At 45.3% G+C, this 20,453-nt stretch overlaps 1 protein-coding gene and 1 pseudogene across 1 annotated transcript; both read left to right on the plus strand.

Moving 5' to 3' along the window:
• The first annotated feature begins 1,802 nt into the window (after positions 1 to 1,802).
• Positions 1,803 to 7,736, plus strand: LOC103007396 (carbonyl reductase [NADPH] 1). Its single transcript, XM_007183742.3, has 3 exons — positions 1,803 to 2,243; positions 2,822 to 2,929; positions 7,034 to 7,736. The coding sequence occupies exons 1-3, from the start codon at positions 1,955 to 1,957 to the stop codon at positions 7,468 to 7,470; spliced, it is 834 nt and encodes a 277-aa protein (XP_007183804.2). The 5' UTR covers positions 1,803 to 1,954; the 3' UTR covers positions 7,471 to 7,736.
• Positions 7,737 to 9,029: 1,293 nt separating this feature from the next.
• On the plus strand, positions 9,030 to 15,660 carry LOC103014767 (carbonyl reductase [NADPH] 1-like; annotated as a pseudogene).
• Positions 15,661 to 20,453: the final 4,793 nt, after the last annotated feature.

Genomic DNA, 20,453 nt, shown 5'->3' on the forward strand with positions numbered 1-20,453 from the left:
TAGGATGACCTTTGTTCCCCCTTAATGAGCTCCAGGCTGCCAGAAGAATTTACTATTTGTTCTAGCCAACACCTGTCAAGAGGTCCTTTACTACCCTTTCTTAGAGCATTTACTAAAAAAGAACTTAAAATTTGTGAATTCTTCCTCTGTCCATTTGCAATATGTATGTATCTCCTACAACTCAGGACCTGAGTCTTTCTCAAGGACCTGAAAGCCATTCCTTCGAAATGTAATTATCAGATAGGATAGGACCTCTGTCTCCCAGTCTCTTTATAGCCCTGATGGGCATTTACACTCACCAGGCCTTTATAATTTTCCCCTGACTCTACCCAAGCCCCTCCATTCCCCCTGCCGACTTCCTCAACTTCTCTTTAAAACGTCCAGTCACCTCTGTACAAATCCAAGTTGAGTTCAGTTCATACTGGACACTCTTCCCTACTACAATATTATAATACTGATTACAATCTGTCCTTACCACTTTATGGAAGGTAAGTTGGTGCAGCCACTGTGGAAAACAGCAGTCACTAACACGTGACTATTCAGCACTTGAAGTGCAGCTAAAGCAACTAAAGAACTAATTTTAATTGTATTATTTTGATTAAAATTACATTTAAATAGCCACTAGTAGCTTGTGGATACCATAAGAGTGTGGACAAAGAATGTTGCCTGCCATTTCAGTAAACAAAGGATCAAGCCATCAGCCACGGGGGGCCGACTGCACCGGTGCACACTGAAGGGAATTCAGGATGGAGAAAAACAGGATACTGGCTCTAGATGTTTCAGGTGCACATCAAAGGAATAATTTCAATAAGCCCAGACTCTTGCATCTTCCCATACATTGAAAAGTGCTAAATTCATTAACTTGAGATGTCTGGTTTTCTTTAATTAGCAGTAATTGATGTTCCGACTACCTGGGTTGTTTTTATGTTTTGTTTTGTTTTTGCAAAAACTCCTACATATCCTGGCTCCTCCCTTACCTCTTCAGAACAGTCCCTCAGCTATCTGAGAGACTGTATCCCAGGCTTAAGTCCCCTAGGTTGTGCATTTTCTTTCAGTCGACAAGAGACAGCACAGAAATGAAAATGGTCTTATAGACCCCCTAATTCCTCTGTTTTAAGTGGTAAATAGTAAGGAAGAAAATTAATTTCCCACCGAGCTAATTTATGAACTTTCTGAGGATCCATTTCCTCGCTTGAAAATGGAGATAAGAAGATGCATCCTGATGAGTTATTTTGAGTGTGAGTGAGAAAGGGCTGCAAAGCCCCTTTGCACCTGTACACTTCAGGACCTGCATACAGGTAACCTGACAACCCTGGAAGTATCTAGGGAGGCAACCCTATGATGATTCAGTAAACACTCCCCACTAACACGTGAGAATCATCCAAGGATAGGGCAGTAGCTTGGCTTTCACATACTTACGGGAGAAAGCAGCACACACCTGATCCCTACCATGTTCTCCCAACTTATTCCACAACTCTAGGTTACAAAGACTTCAGTTCGAGCGATATTTTTCAAACACCACGAAAAACAGTCTGTACAAATGACCCATTTCTTCAAGCGCAACCGCGAAGAGTTGAACATCTGGGTGAATAGGAGGAGAACAGAGGATATAGGGTTCAGTTTAAACATAGTCAACATAGCCAATCAGAACGATTCTCTGATGCCAGGCAGGAAGTCGCCAGTAGCGACTTTTCAGCAGGACTGTCCTGCAAACTTGCCTGATGGCCGTTCTCTACGTTCCCTGCCCCACGGGGAGGGCGCCGGCGAGCCCAGCCCCGAAGGGGCGGAGCCTGCACCTGCGCTTGCGCGCTCAGCCTGGCCGCTCCGGGCGTGGGACCTGCAGGTGCGCGCTCTGCAAGCTCCAGATTCCGCGCACTCTGACGCGCTGCGCCGTTGGGAAAGCACAACAGGCTTGGCTCTCCACCCAAGGGCACCGCACGCCGAGCACCCGGCCATGTCGTCCTGCGCCCGCGTGGCGCTGGTCACCGGGGCCAACAAGGGCATCGGCTTCGCCATCGTGCGTGACCTCTGCCGGCAGTTCACGGGGGACGTGGTGCTCACGGCGCGGGACACAGCACGGGGTCAGGCAGCCGTGCAGCAGCTGCAGGCTGAGGGCCTGAGCCCGCGCTTCCACCAGCTGGACATCGACGACCTGCAGAGCATCCGCGCCCTGCGCGACTTCCTACGCAAGGAGTACGGGGGCCTCGACGTGCTGGTCAACAACGCGGGCATCGCCTTCAAGAGTAAGGGGCTGGGTGCTCCCAGGCGAGGCGTTCACCGCCGAGCATCTGCATCCGGGATGGGCCGTATCTGTCGGGGAATCGCTGCGGTGGGGCTTCTCCCGCCTGTGGGGTCCAGAATGACTCCCTAGGGAACGAGAAGGGAAAGGGGGAGGGATGCAGCTAGAGCGGAGTCTGCAGGGAATTGGATGCTTTCTAGCCAGAGGGAACTTTGCTTCTTTGGCTCGGAATCCTGGCGACCTTTTCTAGATTGCCCCACAGCCTCTTTCTGATTGGACTTTGGGGCAGTTGGGTTAATTTTTAATGCATTTTGAAATAAACAAGAAAATTGCAAAAACTGATGCACAGAGATCCCGTGTGTGTGCACCCTTTGGGCAGCCCCCCCCCGTAGTGGTGCCGTCTTACAAAACCACAGGGCATTATCAAACCCCGAAATTCACACTGGCACAATACTACTAACTAGACACCACTTTTACACAAAATTCAACAGATTTCACGTGCACTATTTTCTTTATATCTTCCTATAGAATGTTACTTGATGGCTACTGTTTATTCACTCAACTTTTCTTTTCTCCTAAAAGCTGTTGATTCCACACCGTTTCATATTCAAGCAGAAGTGACTATGAAAACAAACTTCTTTGGTACCCAAGCTGTGTGCACAGAGCTCCTGCCTCTAATAAAACCCCAAGGTGAGTCTGATGAAGAGCCCAAACTGCAGTGTTTCTGGCAAGATCTGGGCCCTGCCTGCCTCTGGTCTCATCTACAGGCCCCCCTACCTCTCCTGCTCAGCTCCACTGGCCTCCATCTGTGTCGCCATCCGGCCAGGTGCCCTGAGGCCTCAGGTCCCTCTACACACTGCCCAGGTCGTTGGTACTCTGTCCAGCTGCTGTTTGCACATCTGGCTCTTTCTTCTCTTTCCATTCTGAGCTCAAAGGTCTCCTCTGAGAGGCCCTTGACTTGCTCCGTGCCCCTCACAGCGGCGTTCCCTTAGGAGTCCATCTCAGACCTTCTCTCCTCTGTCCCCCTCTCAGAGTGATCTTACTCAGGCTAGTGGAGTCTCTACTCCAGCCAGTTCATTAGGCCCTACTAAAATCTGTCACCTGCCTAGAACCTTCCCAGAGCTCCAGGCACACATTTTGTCTTCTTGCCTCTCCATCTTAACCTGATTCCCATCCTTCCTCCCCTGAATCCCCCCACCTAAAACAAATATTTCCAAAGACTCGTCCTTTCCCCAAATCATCTTGGTCACTGATCCCATCATCCACCCACCAGGGTCCTGGAGGTCACCACGCCTGCCCGCTTATTGCCATTTACCTGGTCCTAAGAAATGTCCTACTGATTTTCTTCCCAGGCCTTCACCCCCATCCCAGCTCTACAAACAGGCCCTCAGCTGTCATTTCTAGACAACTGTAAACTCTCCTAAGGGACTCCCCCCGCTTCTTGAGTCCTTTGCTTTCTGGGCATTCTCTATACTCTGCGTGCTCACTCCCCCTCCCAAAAATCCTTCAGGAGTGAAGTCCAGGCCCTCAGCATGACTTGCAGGGATCTCCGTAATCCGACCTGCCGAACTCCAGGTCCATTTTAACTGCCCTTCAATCTGCTCAATGTTTCAAACAAAACAAACTCTCCTATTCCTTTGGGTTAAACTACTATAATACTTACCCCGAAGTATGGGCCAGGAGGGGAACCACCACCCATTAAACATACCAAATAAGACAAGCAGATACTTTTAGAAAGATATTAAGAGACGTGGCTGGAGATTTAGTACATGCATTTACAATTTACATTCAGCTTCTGCCCTGTTTCCCCATCCTGTCCTCCTGGAAAGTTCTACTACTTCTAAGAATTGGTTCACTAGGACCTAAAAAGTCAGCTCTTTAGAGTGTCACCTAATTCCTCCACTCGTCCCAACACCTGAGGGCTGCAGTGGAGTTCCCTGTGTCAGCTGCACATGCTGTATTCCTCTTGGACCTCGTGCTGATGACTTCTGGCCCACCACTTTTCTTACTTAACTGGGCTGTTTCTTGCTGTGTCTGAGCTTTGTCCAGAAGGAGGAATGAGTACCCTCCGGATGTGCTAAGGCAGCCTCTGGTTAACAGTTTATCTTGCCTCACGAAAGCTAGAGTAAATGGAATTTTAAATACATGCTATATTCTCAGTATGAGTGCAGCAAGGTCTACTTGCCTTTTGAAATAGGAGAACTCTTGTTTTGTTGGGGAAAAGCTGCAGCAGTTCACGTTATCATGACTTAATCGAGCACGTGATTCTCTTCTGAGTCTACAGTCTCACCTAGTCGGGAGGAGAGGGCTCCAGGTGGCTGGTTCTGATCCCTGGGGATCCAGTCGGTGGGAGGGGCTGGCATGGGACACACTGGGAAGATGCAGCAGACACATCCAGGAGTTTATTACCTCGAGAGAACTTTGGATCTCCTGGTCAAGCTTCCCTAGTACGGGTTAGTATTTTCACCGCTGATTCTAGACTTCCTGGGGTAGACTAGTTAACACAGAATAAAAAAGGTTGTCATTAAAAAAAAAAACAAAAAAAAAACAAAAAGGTTGTCATTTGATTACTGATTATAACCAACCTAGAAGAAGTTAACAGTATTTCTCTGTCTACTGTCCAGATTGAAGACCCATGAAAAAAATAATGTCAAGGCCCTTTTATTGATAGTAATATAGCTGCCTTTCCCGTTTACCAGTTAACCATTCTGACTTCCGCTCCTGCAGGTTTTTTTTCTTTCTTTATGCCTTTCTATATTTTGCATTTTTAATTCATGAAATATGTGTTATTTTTGTTGTGAGAGAGGCTTGGTCATGTTTTTGAGAGCGAAATAAATTATCCTAAATATAGCATCTCTGAATGGTGCTTACTGCAACATTTTGACAAATTGGTTCTATTCTATCTTAAGGACAATGTCATTTCTATTAATTTACTAGTTGCTTCTTACTCTTTACATGTTCTAGATTAGAAGGAGGACATGGAATAATTGACCCGTTTCAAAAATGTGTTCATCTTTGAAGAATGCCCGGAAGATTAATATGGCAATTTCTCTAAATCAGTTTATGTATTTCAGAGAATCATTGAATGGGAGTCCTAATGCCATCTACTAATTTGTTTGTTGATATTTTCTGAACTTCCAAACCTTTAGTGGGATAAACATCAAAGCTAACTGACTATGGCAACATGACATGCCATTTCTGTTGCCACATTTTTCCCCATAGAAAAAAAAGGTTTAACATTTTTGTCCATGCCTGATAATTTTTGGTTGGAAATGGGACATTGCAGAATTTTATAGCTACTCTTGCTATTAGACCCTACCTCCCACGGGCTTGTGGTTGTTATTTGCTTATTTGTTCAGTGACTGGCTAGATTATTTTTTGAAGTTGAGTCTCCGCCCTCCACCCCTTGCAGTGTGAAGTTTGTGATGTTTCATCTCAGAAAGTACAGCCTAGCTGAGACGCACAGTCACGCTGGGATTACTGTGGGTTTAGCAGAACACTCTTTTGCTGTCTTTTTCCTGGACCGCACCCAGCTGTTAAGCTCCACTACTGGCTGGCTGATTACTCCACTGTTTTTAACAAGGCACGGCATAAATTGCTTCACAGATGGATCTCCATCCAATTAAATTCAGGCTCTTTTGAAAGGGTAGTTTTGGTGGTCTGTTCTGAACCGAGAAGGGCTCTTATCCTTATCTTTCTCTAGTTTTCTCTGGCAAACTTGCTGACTTACATGATTTAGTTTATATTTCTAACAAAGCTACCAATCTCCTAATTGCTTTTCAGCACGACTTCCATTGTTTTTGAGAGTGCCCTTAGGGTCGAACTTCCCCACACTCTGTTTCAAATGAAATCACATCCTTTTGGGAGAGCGTGGGACCTCTCAGTTTTTATGTCCTGACTCTTTCCCCCTCTTGTGCAAAATCTCTAAGCCGCAGGGATGATAACACTTCTCTTTGTGACACTCCTGCTTTAGGAGCTGGGAGGGAAGAGCAGCAGTGGTCTCTGGTCTTCTCAGCTTGCCTCTCTTTGCGTGATACTTCTGCCTTACAAACAAGCTGGGGAAAGGGCAGTCTAGGCCCCAGTATTCTCAGGATGTCCAGCCCAAGGTAGAGCCTTTGTCCCACAAGTGAGGGCTGGGTCGAAGAAGGAAGTCCTCACCTCCTAAATGCACTTGCCAGGAACTGAACCTCTGCAACAGGTAGCTGAGAAGCAGGATGAGAAATGCTGATGTCCTACCCATCTTGGGAAGATACAATAGTCTTGTGTTCTCAGATGCACCATCCTAGAGTGAAGTTTCCATTGTTATGGCCAGAAAAGGGGAAAGGAAGGAGCAGGTCATGGTTGAAATACCACAGAACAGACTCTGTTCTTACCTGAGTTGTTGGAGATATTCGGGAATAAAAGTTTCTTCATTTGCTGTATGCCCTCAGGACCATTACCAGAGACTTTAAATAGTTCAGTTTTTAAAATAATTTTCACAAGTTGTTCTGGGTAGTAGATTCACAGAATTCTTCCCATTGTCATTACTTATTTCTTGAGTTTAAGTGAAGTAATTCATTCCTGTAATTTTCAAAATAACTAGATGTAATTTTTAAAAACTTTAGAAATAACAGATTGTTACTTATAATAATAAAACAGATAAAACCCAATGAGTAACCCCCTCCCAAAATACGTTCTCTCCCTTCCCTAATGTCCTCTTACAAGAGGACATGAGGACATAAATCCTGTCCCAAATTTGGCATTCACTGTTCCCGTGCTCAACCTTTCTATGTCATGACTTGTGTTGTATTTTAGGCAGAGTGGTGAACGTGTCTAGCTTTGTGAGTGTCAGCTCTCTTAAAAAATGCAGCCCCGAACTGCAGCAGAAGTTTCGAAGTGAGACCATCACGGAGGAGGAGCTGGTGGGGCTCATGAACAAGTTTGTGGAAGACACAAAGAAGGGGGTCCACAGGAAGGAGGGCTGGCCGGAGACCGCATATGGGGTGACGAAAATCGGCGTCACGGTCCTGTCCAGAATCCAAGCCAGGAAACTGAGTGAGCAGAGAGGAGGGGACAAGATCCTCCTGAATGCCTGCTGCCCAGGGTGGGTGAGAACTGACATGGCGGGACCCAGAGCCACCAAAAGCCCAGAAGAAGGAGCAGAGACCCCCGTGTACTTGGCCCTTTTGCCCTCCGACGCTGAGGGGCCTCATGGACAGTTTGTTTCTGAGAAAAAAGTTGTGCAGTGGTGAGCTCACTCACAGCTCCACCCATGGGCCCGATTATGTTCCTGTCCCAATTTCACGGAAAGGACACTTACACTGTCAAAAATACCCCTATGCAAAAAAAAAAAAAAGAAGAAGAAGAAAAAAAAAAGAATCAAAATATCCCTATCAAGTTCTCACTGGGAAATGGCTACTAATTCTGTGAAGCCGTTTGTGTTTCCTTCTGTGATCCCAGGGGAGGAAAAGTGGGATGGATGACAAATAATAAATAAAAGTCAATAGATGAATAAATAGTTCTTTATAAATGTCCATTTATGCAGACTCTTAAAGGCTGAACCAGCTCAATTACTCATAATTGTTGGACCTACTTTGGAGGACAGATGGGTGTCCACTCTACTATTCGTTCTACTTTTCTGTTTGAAATCTTTTCAAGGCAAACATCTGAAACCAAAAAGTCTTGGCTCTGCCACCTTCCTGCATGACCTTGATCAAAATACTGTATCCCCTCAAATGTAAAATGGGGATAATAGTCATAGGATTGCTGCGAAGATTAATTGCCCCTATATAGGTGACAATGTTGAAATCACATTGGAATTGCACAAGTGTCCTGTATCACGAGTCCCTGTGAGGGGGGCCCAGCACCACCCAGGGCAGTGATGAGAAGCTTCGTACTGCCCAGCACCACTCCTGGCTTCCCCAAGGCCCCAGGGACTGTCCACCACGTTCCCTCCCTTCACAGAAGCACTCTGTGTAAAATTCCATAAAAATAACACGTAACTGGGTATGCCACTTATCAAGCTGACATAAAACAAAACCAAAATATAGGCACTTTTAGCAATCCTAAGGATTATGTAACCATCCTAATCAGTGCCTGACACAGAGTACGAGCTTCATAAACAACCCTCCCACGTGAGGGCACACTGGGAATCCAGAGCGCTGGCTTCCCTGCCCGCTGAAAGTCTAATCACAGGACCATTTGCCCTACTTCTTTGTTGTGATTTTCTCTTAAGCAGGCTGGGGGAGCTACATGCTCAGAAGCAACGCCCCTCAGTAATTTTTTTTTTGCATTTTAGGAAAAAGCAACCATTCCCATTCTGCAGGGGATGATGGGCCTGGCCCAAAACAATTACTCTGCACACTTTTTCTCCTTTTGGAGATCTGCCTAATACTTTTTGGTCAATTGCCAGGAATCCCTAGCTCCCTATTAACCCTTCACCCTCCAGTTTTGCCTGGGCAAAGCAACCTCTACACCCTGCAAACCACTATGCCTCTCAGAGCTGGGATCAAAAGAGGATTGTGTATGGTTTGGCTGAGGATGGGCGTGGGGCGGACAGGAGTTGGTCATTTGGAACCTTCTGGAACATTTGGCCCCTCCTTCCCTCCTTGGAAGGAGGGTAGGAGGCAGGGCTGAGTTCTCTAGGAGTCGTGGCACTGGATCCCAGAACTCAGGTCTTCCTGGCTTCTCCCACTGTTACCAAGCCCTGACCACTGCACTGCCCGCCCCCCTCCCTACCGCCCAGCCCGCTCCACGCAAGACTCGCACCACCCTCAGCTCTCCACACTCAGCTCACACCCCGGGCCAGGCCATGTCCTCCTCCACCCGCGTGATGCTGGTCACCGGAGCCGACAAGGGCATCGGCTTTGCCGTCGTGCGTGACCTGTGCCGGCAGTTCTCCGGGGACGTGGTGCTCACGGCGCGGGACGCGGCACGGGGCCCGACGGCAGTGCAGCTGGTGCAGGCCGAGGGCCTGTGCCCACTTTTCCACCAGCTGGACATCGACCTGCAGAGCATCCACGCCCTGCGTGACTTGCTGCACAAGGAGTACGGGATCTTGGGGTCTTGGGGTCTCGATGTGCTGGTCAACAACGCGGGCATCGCCTTCCAGTGTAAGTGGATGTGAGCTGGTGGGGAGGTAGGGTGCAGCCTCTGTGAGAGCGGCCAGACTGGGCGGGTGGGGCTACTGCCTGAACCTCCGCTGTGGGATCTAGAACCCGCTCCCTAGGGAAGGAGGACGGACCGGAGGCCGAAAGGAGAGCAAAATCCTCTAAGATTTGCAAGCCTTTCCAGCTAGAGGGCCTTGATCAGACTGTTAAGGACTGCCTCCAGGTTTTCACAGTATCACTCTGATTGAACTTTGGAGCAGCAGGGCGCACTTTTAACTTACTTTGAAACAAACAATTGCACAGAATGGTACACAGATGCCATGTGGGCTCCCTTCACCCAGCCTCCCCTGATGGTACCATCTTACAAAACGACACGGCGTTATCGAACCCCACAATTCACACCGGCACACTACTGTTAACTAACAGAGACATTACGTAGATTTCAAAGAAAAAAAAATTGTGTCAGAAATGCATTTTTACCGTATGGCTAGTATTTATCAACTCTGTTCTCCTTGTGCCCTAAAAATTGGCGATCCCACACCGTTTCATATTCAAGCAGAACTGACTACGAAAGCAAACTTCCTTGGTACCCAAGATGTGTGCACGCAGCTCCTGCCTCTAATAAAACCCCAAGGTAAGTCTGATTGGAGCCCAAGCTGCAGTGCATCTCAGCCCTGCCTGCCTCTGGTCTCATCTACGAGCCCAGCTACCTCTCCTGCCCAGCTACACTGGCCTCCATCTGTGTCTCTACCTGGCCAGGTGCCCTGCAGCCTCAGGTCCCTCTACACACTGCCCAGGTCGTTGGTACTCTGTCCAGCTGCTGTTTGCACATCTGGCTCTTAAATCTTCTCTTTCCATTCTGAGCTCAAAGGTCTCCTCTGAGAGGCCCTTGACTTGCTCTGTGCCCCTCACAGGTGGCGTTCCCTTAGGAGTCCATCCCAGACCTTCTCTCCTCCGTCCCCCTCTCAGAGTGACCTGATTCAGGTTTGTGGAGCTCACGCTACCAGCAATTCATTAGACCCCCTGAAGTTTCTTCTGCATCTGGTCACCTGAGTTTTTCTTCTTATCCTACTGGTATTGTGTATTACATATATTGGTTTCTAGATGATAAACCAACTATACATACTTTGATACTTACAAGTTCAGGAGGTCCCTAGACTATCCTCAGGTTAAATAACTCACCAGAAGGGCCCAGAACTCGGCAAAAAGTTGTTACATTCAAAATAACAATGAATTTAGAAAATGGAGAGTGATTCAGTTCAGCAGTGGTAAAGGCCTCATGGCGTAGGGTCTAGAAAGACCAGGAGTGGAGCTGCCACTTGTCCTGTCCCAGCAGATCCTGGGGGCCGCATGTATTTCTCCCCAAAACAACCTGTGACAGGCACGTGGAGTATTACCAACCAGAGAACTCACCCAAGCCTTAATATCCAGTGTTCTTGGTGAGGGGCGGTCACATAGGCATGGCCCACTGCCCTCTTGGCTGACCTTACTCTCCAGCCCCTCCAGAGGTTCAGCTGATACCAGGTAGCCTAAGGCACCCACCATAATCAAGTGTGAACATTGATTATGTAGCCTGAGCCTAGAACACCATATAAACAAGGACAGTCTTCTCAAGCAGGACATTCTCAGGGCTTAATATCACCTCCCAGATGGCCTAGAAAAAGGGCAGAAGCTTCCTTTGGCCAAGCTTAGTCCTTCACTTACAGAGAGCGCCCTCTGGACCTTCACTAAGACTCCCTTACATCAAAAGAATCCTTGAGCATGTAAATTTAGCACAAAATTTATTTTACAGATACAGAAATACTATCAGAAATATGCCTCACATTGGGAGGAGCCAGTGTGGGAGGGGGGTAGATTTAGAGGAACAGATAATTCAGCCTATTTCCATTTTCATGTGTTGGTACGAATTTGATTCTCCACTTGTTCAAACAGCAGTTGCTATTTGTACCTTATTTAGCATACAACTGTTTGTGTAATCTATTTCGTATTGTTAGAGAGAAACTGAGATGCATAAAATTTTAAAGATTTATTTGAGACAAAAATCTGTTTGAATGGGAAACCACCGAACCAGAAGTGGTGAGGATGGCTCCAACGACGGGAACTCAGGAAGAGACTGTTACGGAGAACAGGCTGAAGCAAAGTAAGGAAATTGTTAATTGCCTGCAGCTTCTAGCCCAGGTGGCTGTTGGTGATGGGTGGTCCTTAGGTTCGGATTTTGTCACCTTGAGGCATTTACAGGCTTAGATTTTGGTTTGTTCACATAGGCCACACGGGAATTAGAGTCAGCTCAGCCTAATGGCCTCCTTGTCTAATTAATTTACAGCATGGAAATTAGCTGATAGTTAGCTACACCACTTCTTCATCAACTAGTAATCTTCCATCAATATTACATCCTGGTGGTGATGTGCTGAATTGGGCGATTGGGATTGACATGTATACACTGATGTGTATAAAACTGATGCCTAATAAGAACCTGCAGTATAAAAAAACAAACAAAACAACTAATACTAAACTTTCATTGGGTTATTTGTATGGAAATATGTTAATATAAATGTTTCAGACATTACATGAAATTTCTAAAAATCTTATATTTGTATTTGTATGGAAATATGTATGGAAATATGTTAATATAAATGTTTCAGACAGTACATGAAATTTCTAAAAATCTTATATTTGTATTTGTATGGAAATATGTATGGAAATATGTTAATATAAATGTTTCAGACATTACATGAAATTTCTAAAAATCTTAAAAAAAAAAAAAAAAAAAAATTCAGAGAATTAAATGAAATGCTTCTTGCCAAGTTTGCCTAGGTTAGCATCAGTATAGTTCAATTCAACAAATACTTATATTAATATAAATTGGAAATACTAATCTGGCCAAAATTGAAAGTTGGAGCCCAGGCCGAATAATTTTTTTTCTTCTCTTCCTCCTTATGTTTTTCTTCCTCATGTCAATTTTTCTGAGAGATATAACTTTAAAATCTATTCATAGACCTTTCCCTTCCTAATTGTATCAGTAATACGTGATAATTTTGGACAATTTGGAAAATATTAAAAAGTGTAAAGAAAATAATCACTAATAGTCTCACCATTCAGAAGTAACCATTCTTTGTTTACATTTTGATGTTTCCTTCTAGTTTCTTTTTCTTTCTCAGACTTGTAATTACATTGTACGTATCCTGCTTTTTAAAAAATTTAACATTATAAGCACTTTTCCATGTCATTAAATATTTCTTGAAAATAAAAAAAAAATAAAAAATAAAAAAAAATTAAAAAAAATATTACATCCTGGGGAGACTTTATCTCCCATCACCCTTGATCATCAATACCAGTACCTTCCTGTGACTCCTTTACAGATGACAGTTGAATATTACCAACAAGGCCAGGGTGACACCACGTCACAGGATGGTAGTACATGTGACCCGAACACTAAGACTCGAGAGGTGCTGGCACATGAAGAGAGTGCCACTCAGTCATAAACACTGCTTTCAGTTCATCACCACGTCCTGTGACCATATCCCACAGTGATGTAACTCGGATTCCAGGGCTTCCGCTTGACATTGTCAGGTCACAGAGCAGGAGTGGTCTTCACAAAATGCGGTTTCACGGGCTTCCCTGGGGGCGCAGTGGTTGAGAGTCTGCCTGCCAATGCAGGGGGCACGGGTTCGCGCCCTGGTCTGGGAGGATCCCACATGCCGCGGAGCAACTAGGCCCGTGAGCCACAGCTACTGAGCCTGCGCGTCTGGAGCCTGTGCTCTGCAACAAGAGAGGCCGCGATAGTGAGAGGCCCGCGCACCGCGATGAAGAATGGCCCCCACTTCCCGCAACTGGAGAAAGCCCTCACACAGAAACGAAGACCCAACACAGCCATAAATAAATAAATAAATAAATAAAATATTAAAAAAAAAAAAAGAAAAAGAAAAAAAGAAACCACCAGACTTTAAAAAAAAAAAATGCGGTTTCACACAATCAGGCATCTGTGATAGTTGAGCTAAGAGAGGATATCACCTCCTGCTCTCAGCCGCTCCAGGCACCAGTGTAGTATTGATTTCTCTTGCTGTGTAACCCATTTAATCATCCTTTACCCTCATTTCATTCCCCCTGCTCCCCATTAGTCATTAACATTGAATCCAACTGTCTCACCTTCCAAAGTGGTGTTAAGTTCGGCCACTCTGCTCATCCTGATTGCCCACAACAATACTAGTCTAACAAGTATCTCCCCTTAGTCCACTCCCATCATATAAGTAGGGTTACCCAGGCCCAGAATTAGTGGGTTCTCTCGACTACTAACTAGTCAATACAGCTGCATTTGCTGTCATTCCAAATTTGCCAAATGGGGTGAAGACAATCCACTCCATCAGGTCCTTAAGAATTCTGACAAAAAGTTTAAATCTATAGTTGAGTTGCTTAAGGATTATCCCCTGCCTTCTATATCGGGAGCAGCAGCCCTGGTCCTAGGACCACGGTCAGGTCGGAAAGAGGAAGGTTGAAGTGATGTGGGGAAAGATTTGTAGACTTGCCCCGGCATCCTCCCCACGCCCTCTTCCCCGTGTCCCCCGGAGGAGAGAGGAATCCATCCAGTGGGGACTCTTCCAAGGCCCCCACCATGTCGACTGTGAGCATATGCTCATGAATGTGCATAAGCCAGCGTGCATACCTTTATCTCCTCAAGTTTGAGACAACCAGCATTTCATTTCCTGTCCCAGTTCTGAAGCAAACCGCTACTCTGAGGATGGGAGTGTGCTCCTTGGCCTGAAGATTAGATCTTATCAGTCCAAATCGGTGCAGTGTCTTCTGTTCCAGTCCCCTGATGTAACTTGGACACGTCGATCTACTGCCGGGTATGCAGAGCCAGGTCCAGAAACAGCAGGTCATCTCGTCAGGACCCTTTGTACCTTCCCAGAGCTACTACCTGCAACATGTTTTGCCAGCTCTGTGCCAGGCCTTGGCCTCAAGGAATCTGTCTCATACCCTTCTGCATGCAGTCTTTGTCTTTCTTGCTGACAGATGAAACATTCCCTGGCGTTTTGTGCCTCAGACGATGCTAGAGTCATATATGACAATTATCCCATCCGTGTGTTACTACAGCGCCCCATTCCACTCATCTTGTGGACCCAGAGAGTCACTTCAAATAAGCACAGCTGAACATCCACTTGCGGGTTCCAATCCCCTTCCAGTCCAGGAAGTGGTTCCTCTGATGGGCATTAAGTTGTCCTACTTTAATTCCTCCTAACTTCCCATTTGACTCCCAGAGTGTCGTGCTTATGTGGGCATCCCTTAAATAATCCAGTTTCCACTGCCCTCCTCGGTCATCATAGAGCTAGGGCTTGAGTCACTACTCCCGAGCTGATAAAAACGCAAACCCAGAGAAAACAGCATGCAGTTCGGCCCACTGAACTGATTTGATTTCACCTTCCTCCATCCGAGCCTTCCTAACTGGATGCTGTCCGGTCACCCTGGAGCTGCCAGCCACAAACCCATCAGCTCTTTGTTGGTCACCAGGGACCTGGCATAGAGCACTGCCCAAGTGACCTAAGATCCTCAGCTGCTCCCAAAGGATGCCTTTGAGGAAAAGACGCTGTCTACTCCTGGGTGCCCATTCCCTGAGCACTTTCCTCGATACACCTTTTTCATTTTCTTTTGGAAATCGGGGCACTGCCCTCCCCATTAGAGCATTTCTTTCTCTGCTATCATCCTAGACATCATGGCTCGGACAGGTTCCAAGACTTTCATTTCCTTGTCTCATAAATGCAGCCTTAATTCATCTCATAGGAAACTGGTGATCTCCAGTGGAAATTTGTGGTCCAGCATCCCAGAGAACTGGGTATTCATCCTGCTTGTGCTCACCTTTCTAGGTAATGGTTTGTGTTGTGCTTTAGGCAGAGTGCTGAATGTGTCTAGCAGATGGGGCTTCAAAGCTCTTGAAAACTGCAGCCCCAAACTGCAGCAGAAGTTTAGAAGTGAGACCGTCACGGAGGAGGAGCCGGTGGGGCTCATGAACAAGTTTGTGGGAGACACATAGAAGGGGTTGCACAGGAAGGAGGGCTGGCCGGAGACCGCATATGGGGTGATGAAAATCGGCGTCACGGTCCTGTCCAGAATCCAAGCCAGGAAACTGAGCAGAGAGGAGGGGACAAGATCCTCCTGAGTGCCTGCTGCCCAGGGTGGGTGAGAACTGACATGGCGGGACCCAGAGCCACCAAAAGCCCAGAAGAAGGAGCAGAGACCCCCGTGTACTTGGCCCTTTTGCCCTCGGATGCTGAGGGACCTCGTGGAGAGTTTGCTTGTGAGAAAAAAGTTGAACAATGGCAATTCAACTCACAGCTCTAACCCATAGGCTGAATTTTGTTACCTGTCCCGATTAGACCCAAAAGACACGTACAGTGTCAAAAATATCTCCTTGTGAAGAAAATCAAACATCCCTACTGGTAACCAAATATCACTTTGAAATGGCTACTCATTCTGTGAAGTCTTTTGTGATTTCTTCTGTGATCCCAGGGAAGTGAAAGAAGAATGGATGACCAATAATGAATAAAAATCAGTAGATGGATAAATGGTTCTTTATAAATGTCCATTTGTGCAGACTGTTTATATGCTGAACGAGCTCAGAAATTTAATACACCAAAACAAAGGTTAAGAATAGTGACAGTATTACTTGGGGAAACAACCATTATGGACAGGGCAGATAGGAAATGTTTTCAGCTTTTCAGGTCTCTGTGGCAACTGCTCAGATCTGCCCTTGCAGCATGAAAGTAGCCAGAGACAATATAGAAGCCAGTGAGCGTGGCCAGATTGGGCCTGCCGGCTTTAGCTGACCAGCCTCTAGTATAACATGGACACACCGTGAAGAAAAGACATCTGCTCTGGTGTCTTTAAACACCAAACTCATTGGGAAAAAAACAATTATAAAGTGTGAAATGTGAGGGGGCGCTTGTATGAAACATACATCCTTAGGAGACTCTGAGACAATGGGGAAAATTGAGTACGGATGGGTATTAGTGGATATGAGAGATTGGTGTCAAATCTCTTCAGAGTGAATGTGTCATTTATGTGGGGATGAAGTATCAGGAGGTCTGCAACTTTAGCGTGGTTCTGCAAAATATACGCTGAAGAGGAACACATAACTAGAGTAACATATTCATAATGGTTGAACCTAGTTTGGAGGACATATGGGTGTCCACTCTACTATTCTCTCAACTTTTCTGTTTGAAATCTTTCAAGACAAACATCTGGAACCAGAGAGGCCTGGCTCTGCCACCTTCCTGCATGACCTTGAGCCCAATCCTGCATCTACTATATCCCCTCAACTGTAAAAGGGGGATAACAGTCAAAGGATTGCTGTGAAGATTAATTGTCCGGATAAAACTGAGAAGGTTTAAATCACATTGGAAGTGCCAAGTGTCCTGTATCATGAGTCCCTATGAGAGGGGCCCAACACCACCCAGGGCAGTGACGAGAAGCTTCGTACTGCCCAGCACCACGCCTGGCTTCCCCAAGGCCCCAGGGACTGTCCACCACATTCCCTCCCTTCACAGAAGCACTCCATGTTGTACAGACGCCTCTACTGTCATGTTATTTGTCACTTTTCACATCTGATTCTCAGGCTTGGGGAAGTGAAAAGTGACAGCCCCTGAAGGCAAGCGTGGAACCCTTATTTGAAGAGTCAGGTTTACTTTACAAATGTTTCCCTTCAACTAGGCTGTTAGTTTCCCCTTGTTATTTTATTTTTCTAAACTGCCAACAGAGGATTATCAATGTCTAGATCAACACCATAACATCTGAACTACTAGTTTGGAAATGGACACGGGGATCTTAAAAATTTCTTTCTTAATTCCATAAAATAACACCTAACTACATATGCCACTTATTGTCTATGACCTAGGACAAACCAGAATGCAGGCACTTTTAGCAATTGTAAGGATTAGGTAACCATTAAATAAAACATTATAAAGGTTCATTATAAGCCATTCAGAACTGCCCTGTCTTGACAGTAAAAGACAATTAAAGAAGATTTGGGGTCACACTGGCTATTGTAAAGTGCGTTCCTAACTTTTTTGTAATCACCACATTTCTCTGACTTAAACTAAGTCCTCAATGTCATAGCACCCTGTTCTCGGGAGCAGTAGTGTATTTAACGGTGGCCCTCCAAAGTTATGTCCACATCCCAGAACCTGTGATTGTGACCTTCCTTGGTAAAAAAGTCTTTGCAGATATAATTTAGTTAAGAATCTTGAGATGAGATTATCCCAGATTATCTGGTTGGGACCTAAATCCAATGACAAGTGTCCTTATAAGAGACACAGAGTATTGACACACAGAGGGAAAAGAAGGTCATGTGAAGAAGGGCAGAGATGGGAGTGATACAGCCACAAGCAAAGGAATGTCTGCAGCCACCAGAAGCTGAAAGAGGCAAGGAAAGATTCTACTCTAGAGCCTTCTGAAGGAACACAGCCAACAACTTGACTTCAGACTTCTGGCCTCTAAAACTGCGGGAGAATAAATTTTTGTTGGTGCAAGTTACTAAGTTTGGAGTAATTTGTTATGGAAGCCATGGGCAATGGATACAGGAACCCAAACGTGAGAAGGCATTTTGTAACCTAATGCTAGCCTTCCAACAACTTCCACAATGGCTCTCCATTCATTCAGTCACACACAAAGCCTTCCAAGTTTTACCCAGCATCCTGAGGACTTGAGGCAAAAACTTATGCCAGCCTTTTTCTTGATCCAGTAGCAAAGGCTCATTCACCGTGCCTCACAGCAGCAGCAACAGCAGCCCAAGAATCAGGAGACCCACCAACTTACCGCCAGGATCTCCTTTTAACATAATGGTCCCTCATGCCATACAATTCTTTCTGCTCATTGAAAATAGTCAGTATTTCTCAGCAACCACACTCACCTCCCATGAGATTTTATGACTTTCTCCCTCACCTATGTATATCTGCAATTGTATTTTCTTGACCCCTAACACACTTGTCCTTTATCTAATAAGGAGAACCCTCTGATGCTTAACCTCTGCTTTGATGGTTCAGGAACCATCTATCCCTCAAGCAGAATTATTGGAGACTGCCATAGAAAGTCCATATTTGACATTGTTTGTGGAATTGAAACAGGAAATGCACAGGCTCTACGTACTATAACAGATTTTAACTAATCTTTAGAAGAGACCCTCTACTTAAAAGACAGAAGAATCTACTTAAACTTGTCACATCACTAGAGCTTGCTGATTGGCTGTGGATAACATATATGTTAATACATATATTGAAAACATGTATGTCTTTGAGTTGGTTGGTATGATTTGGGGATGTTCTGGAAACAGTGAAGGTTCATGATATCTGCAGGAAGTCAAATGTAAAATGGTCACTAGTAGATTAAGAAACTCCTAAAAGCCCTGATGTTTTCTATGGAAATGGCTACTAGAAAGATAGAAACATACTCAATAAAAGAACAACCTGAAGCACAAAAGAAAAGCTCTGGATGGACACCATACCGAGTAGGTAGCCCTTACTAAACTCATGGTCCTTATAGCTTCTCAGAGCCAAATATCTGGACTAGCTCAAAGTGACCAACACACCAAATGTCAGAAAGTGGCTCTAAAATAGGAAAAAAGATCTCAGGAAAGAAGTGACTGAAGGTGGTTAGAGAATGATCTTTAGTGCCCTCAGCATAGGCTCTTGGTGCCAGAAGACCTCAAAAGGAACCCTGGGAGGTCTTTACATGAGGTTGGCTACTGTCCTTGGTCAGTGTTGGTGGGGAATTTACTAAAGCTACCAAGGAGGTTTGTAGCACGTGCCTCATCTTTTACCCAAAATGCTGGGAAACTGCAAAGATGGGACATGGACAAAAGCCCAGGTTTTAGCATCCCTCAGAGCATTTCCAAATGGACTTGATAGAATTATTGCCTTCAAAGGGTTTTGGATACATTTTGGTCATATTTTGTTTATCTTTGAGCTTCTGTTGATGATAAGACTGTCAGCTTCAGGCAGCCTTTCCTCAGCTCCTCCCAGTCACTTCCTAGTACGACCTAAAACCTGAGACCTGGGCCTCTAGAAGGGACCTCAGAGGAAGGAGCTCCCAAACCTGATGAAAAGGCTCCTACCGGGTTTTGCCAACCACCACACTATGATCAGATTACAAAGAGTTGATCCCCAGATTCGCATCACCCAGTTAAGAAGACAAAATGCTACCTTACACCAATGAAAAGCCATCTGAACTGGAGATCTCAAACTAAAGATTCTTAAGAATCCTTCAGATGTCAACAACCTGAGGAACCTATGGCCTCAAGTCAATGTGAAGTAGACCTTCCACCCTAGACATTAGAATTAGATCGCAAATGCCTAGAACACTGTCATTCATGTCTTCACATGTTTCATTATTTCTTTACCTAGTTATTTTTTCTCTCTCTGCTGCCTTAAGATTCTGGATGGTGAGGAGATATTTGTTGCCTCCTAACTATGGCACCCATTTAGGCCCCTATTCTTAATGCTGTGGTTTGCACCCTAGTCACTCCATGACTTAACCATATAATTCAACCAAACATTGGCTTTATAACCACTTTCCTTTGAATGTCACCCAGTTTCCTACAGTACCAATCCCTTGCAGTGAATCAGTTGATTTCTGGGTGGTAGAACTTAACTCCTGTGTGATTTTATAGATGGCAAATATTATAACAAGCCAGGTAGCCAAAAATCTAAGACCCTCTATCATGTCACCCTAAGAATGGGAATTTTCTGTCTCCATTAAAATGAAATATAGGTATCTCTCATAGCAATCAGCACTTCAACAAAACTCACAAGTCGAGTTTGGTAAGAGATTAAATGGTAAGAGACTTATTATGCAAGTGGAGGGTTTCTCTCTTACAGATCCTACAAGGAAAAGCCAGTCTCCTTGACCATGGCTCTACCCTCTGATCTCTACCGTATATCTCACTGAATGGTACTCAACTACACTTGTTGACTTGTCTCAAAGCTGTAGGACCTAATCAGACAACCTCATCAGGGTATTTTGGCCAACAGTGGGTCATTGGGTGCCCCCAAATGACTGATATTGGATTTGTTCTACCAAAAGAAAAAGCTTATTGGCTACTGCCCACAAATTGGACAGGTACTCACCATCTCAATAAACTA

Source organism: Balaenoptera acutorostrata, chromosome 4, assembly GCF_949987535.1.
Source record: "Balaenoptera acutorostrata chromosome 4, mBalAcu1.1, whole genome shotgun sequence".
Classification (NCBI taxonomy): Eukaryota; Metazoa; Chordata; class Mammalia; order Artiodactyla; family Balaenopteridae; genus Balaenoptera; species Balaenoptera acutorostrata.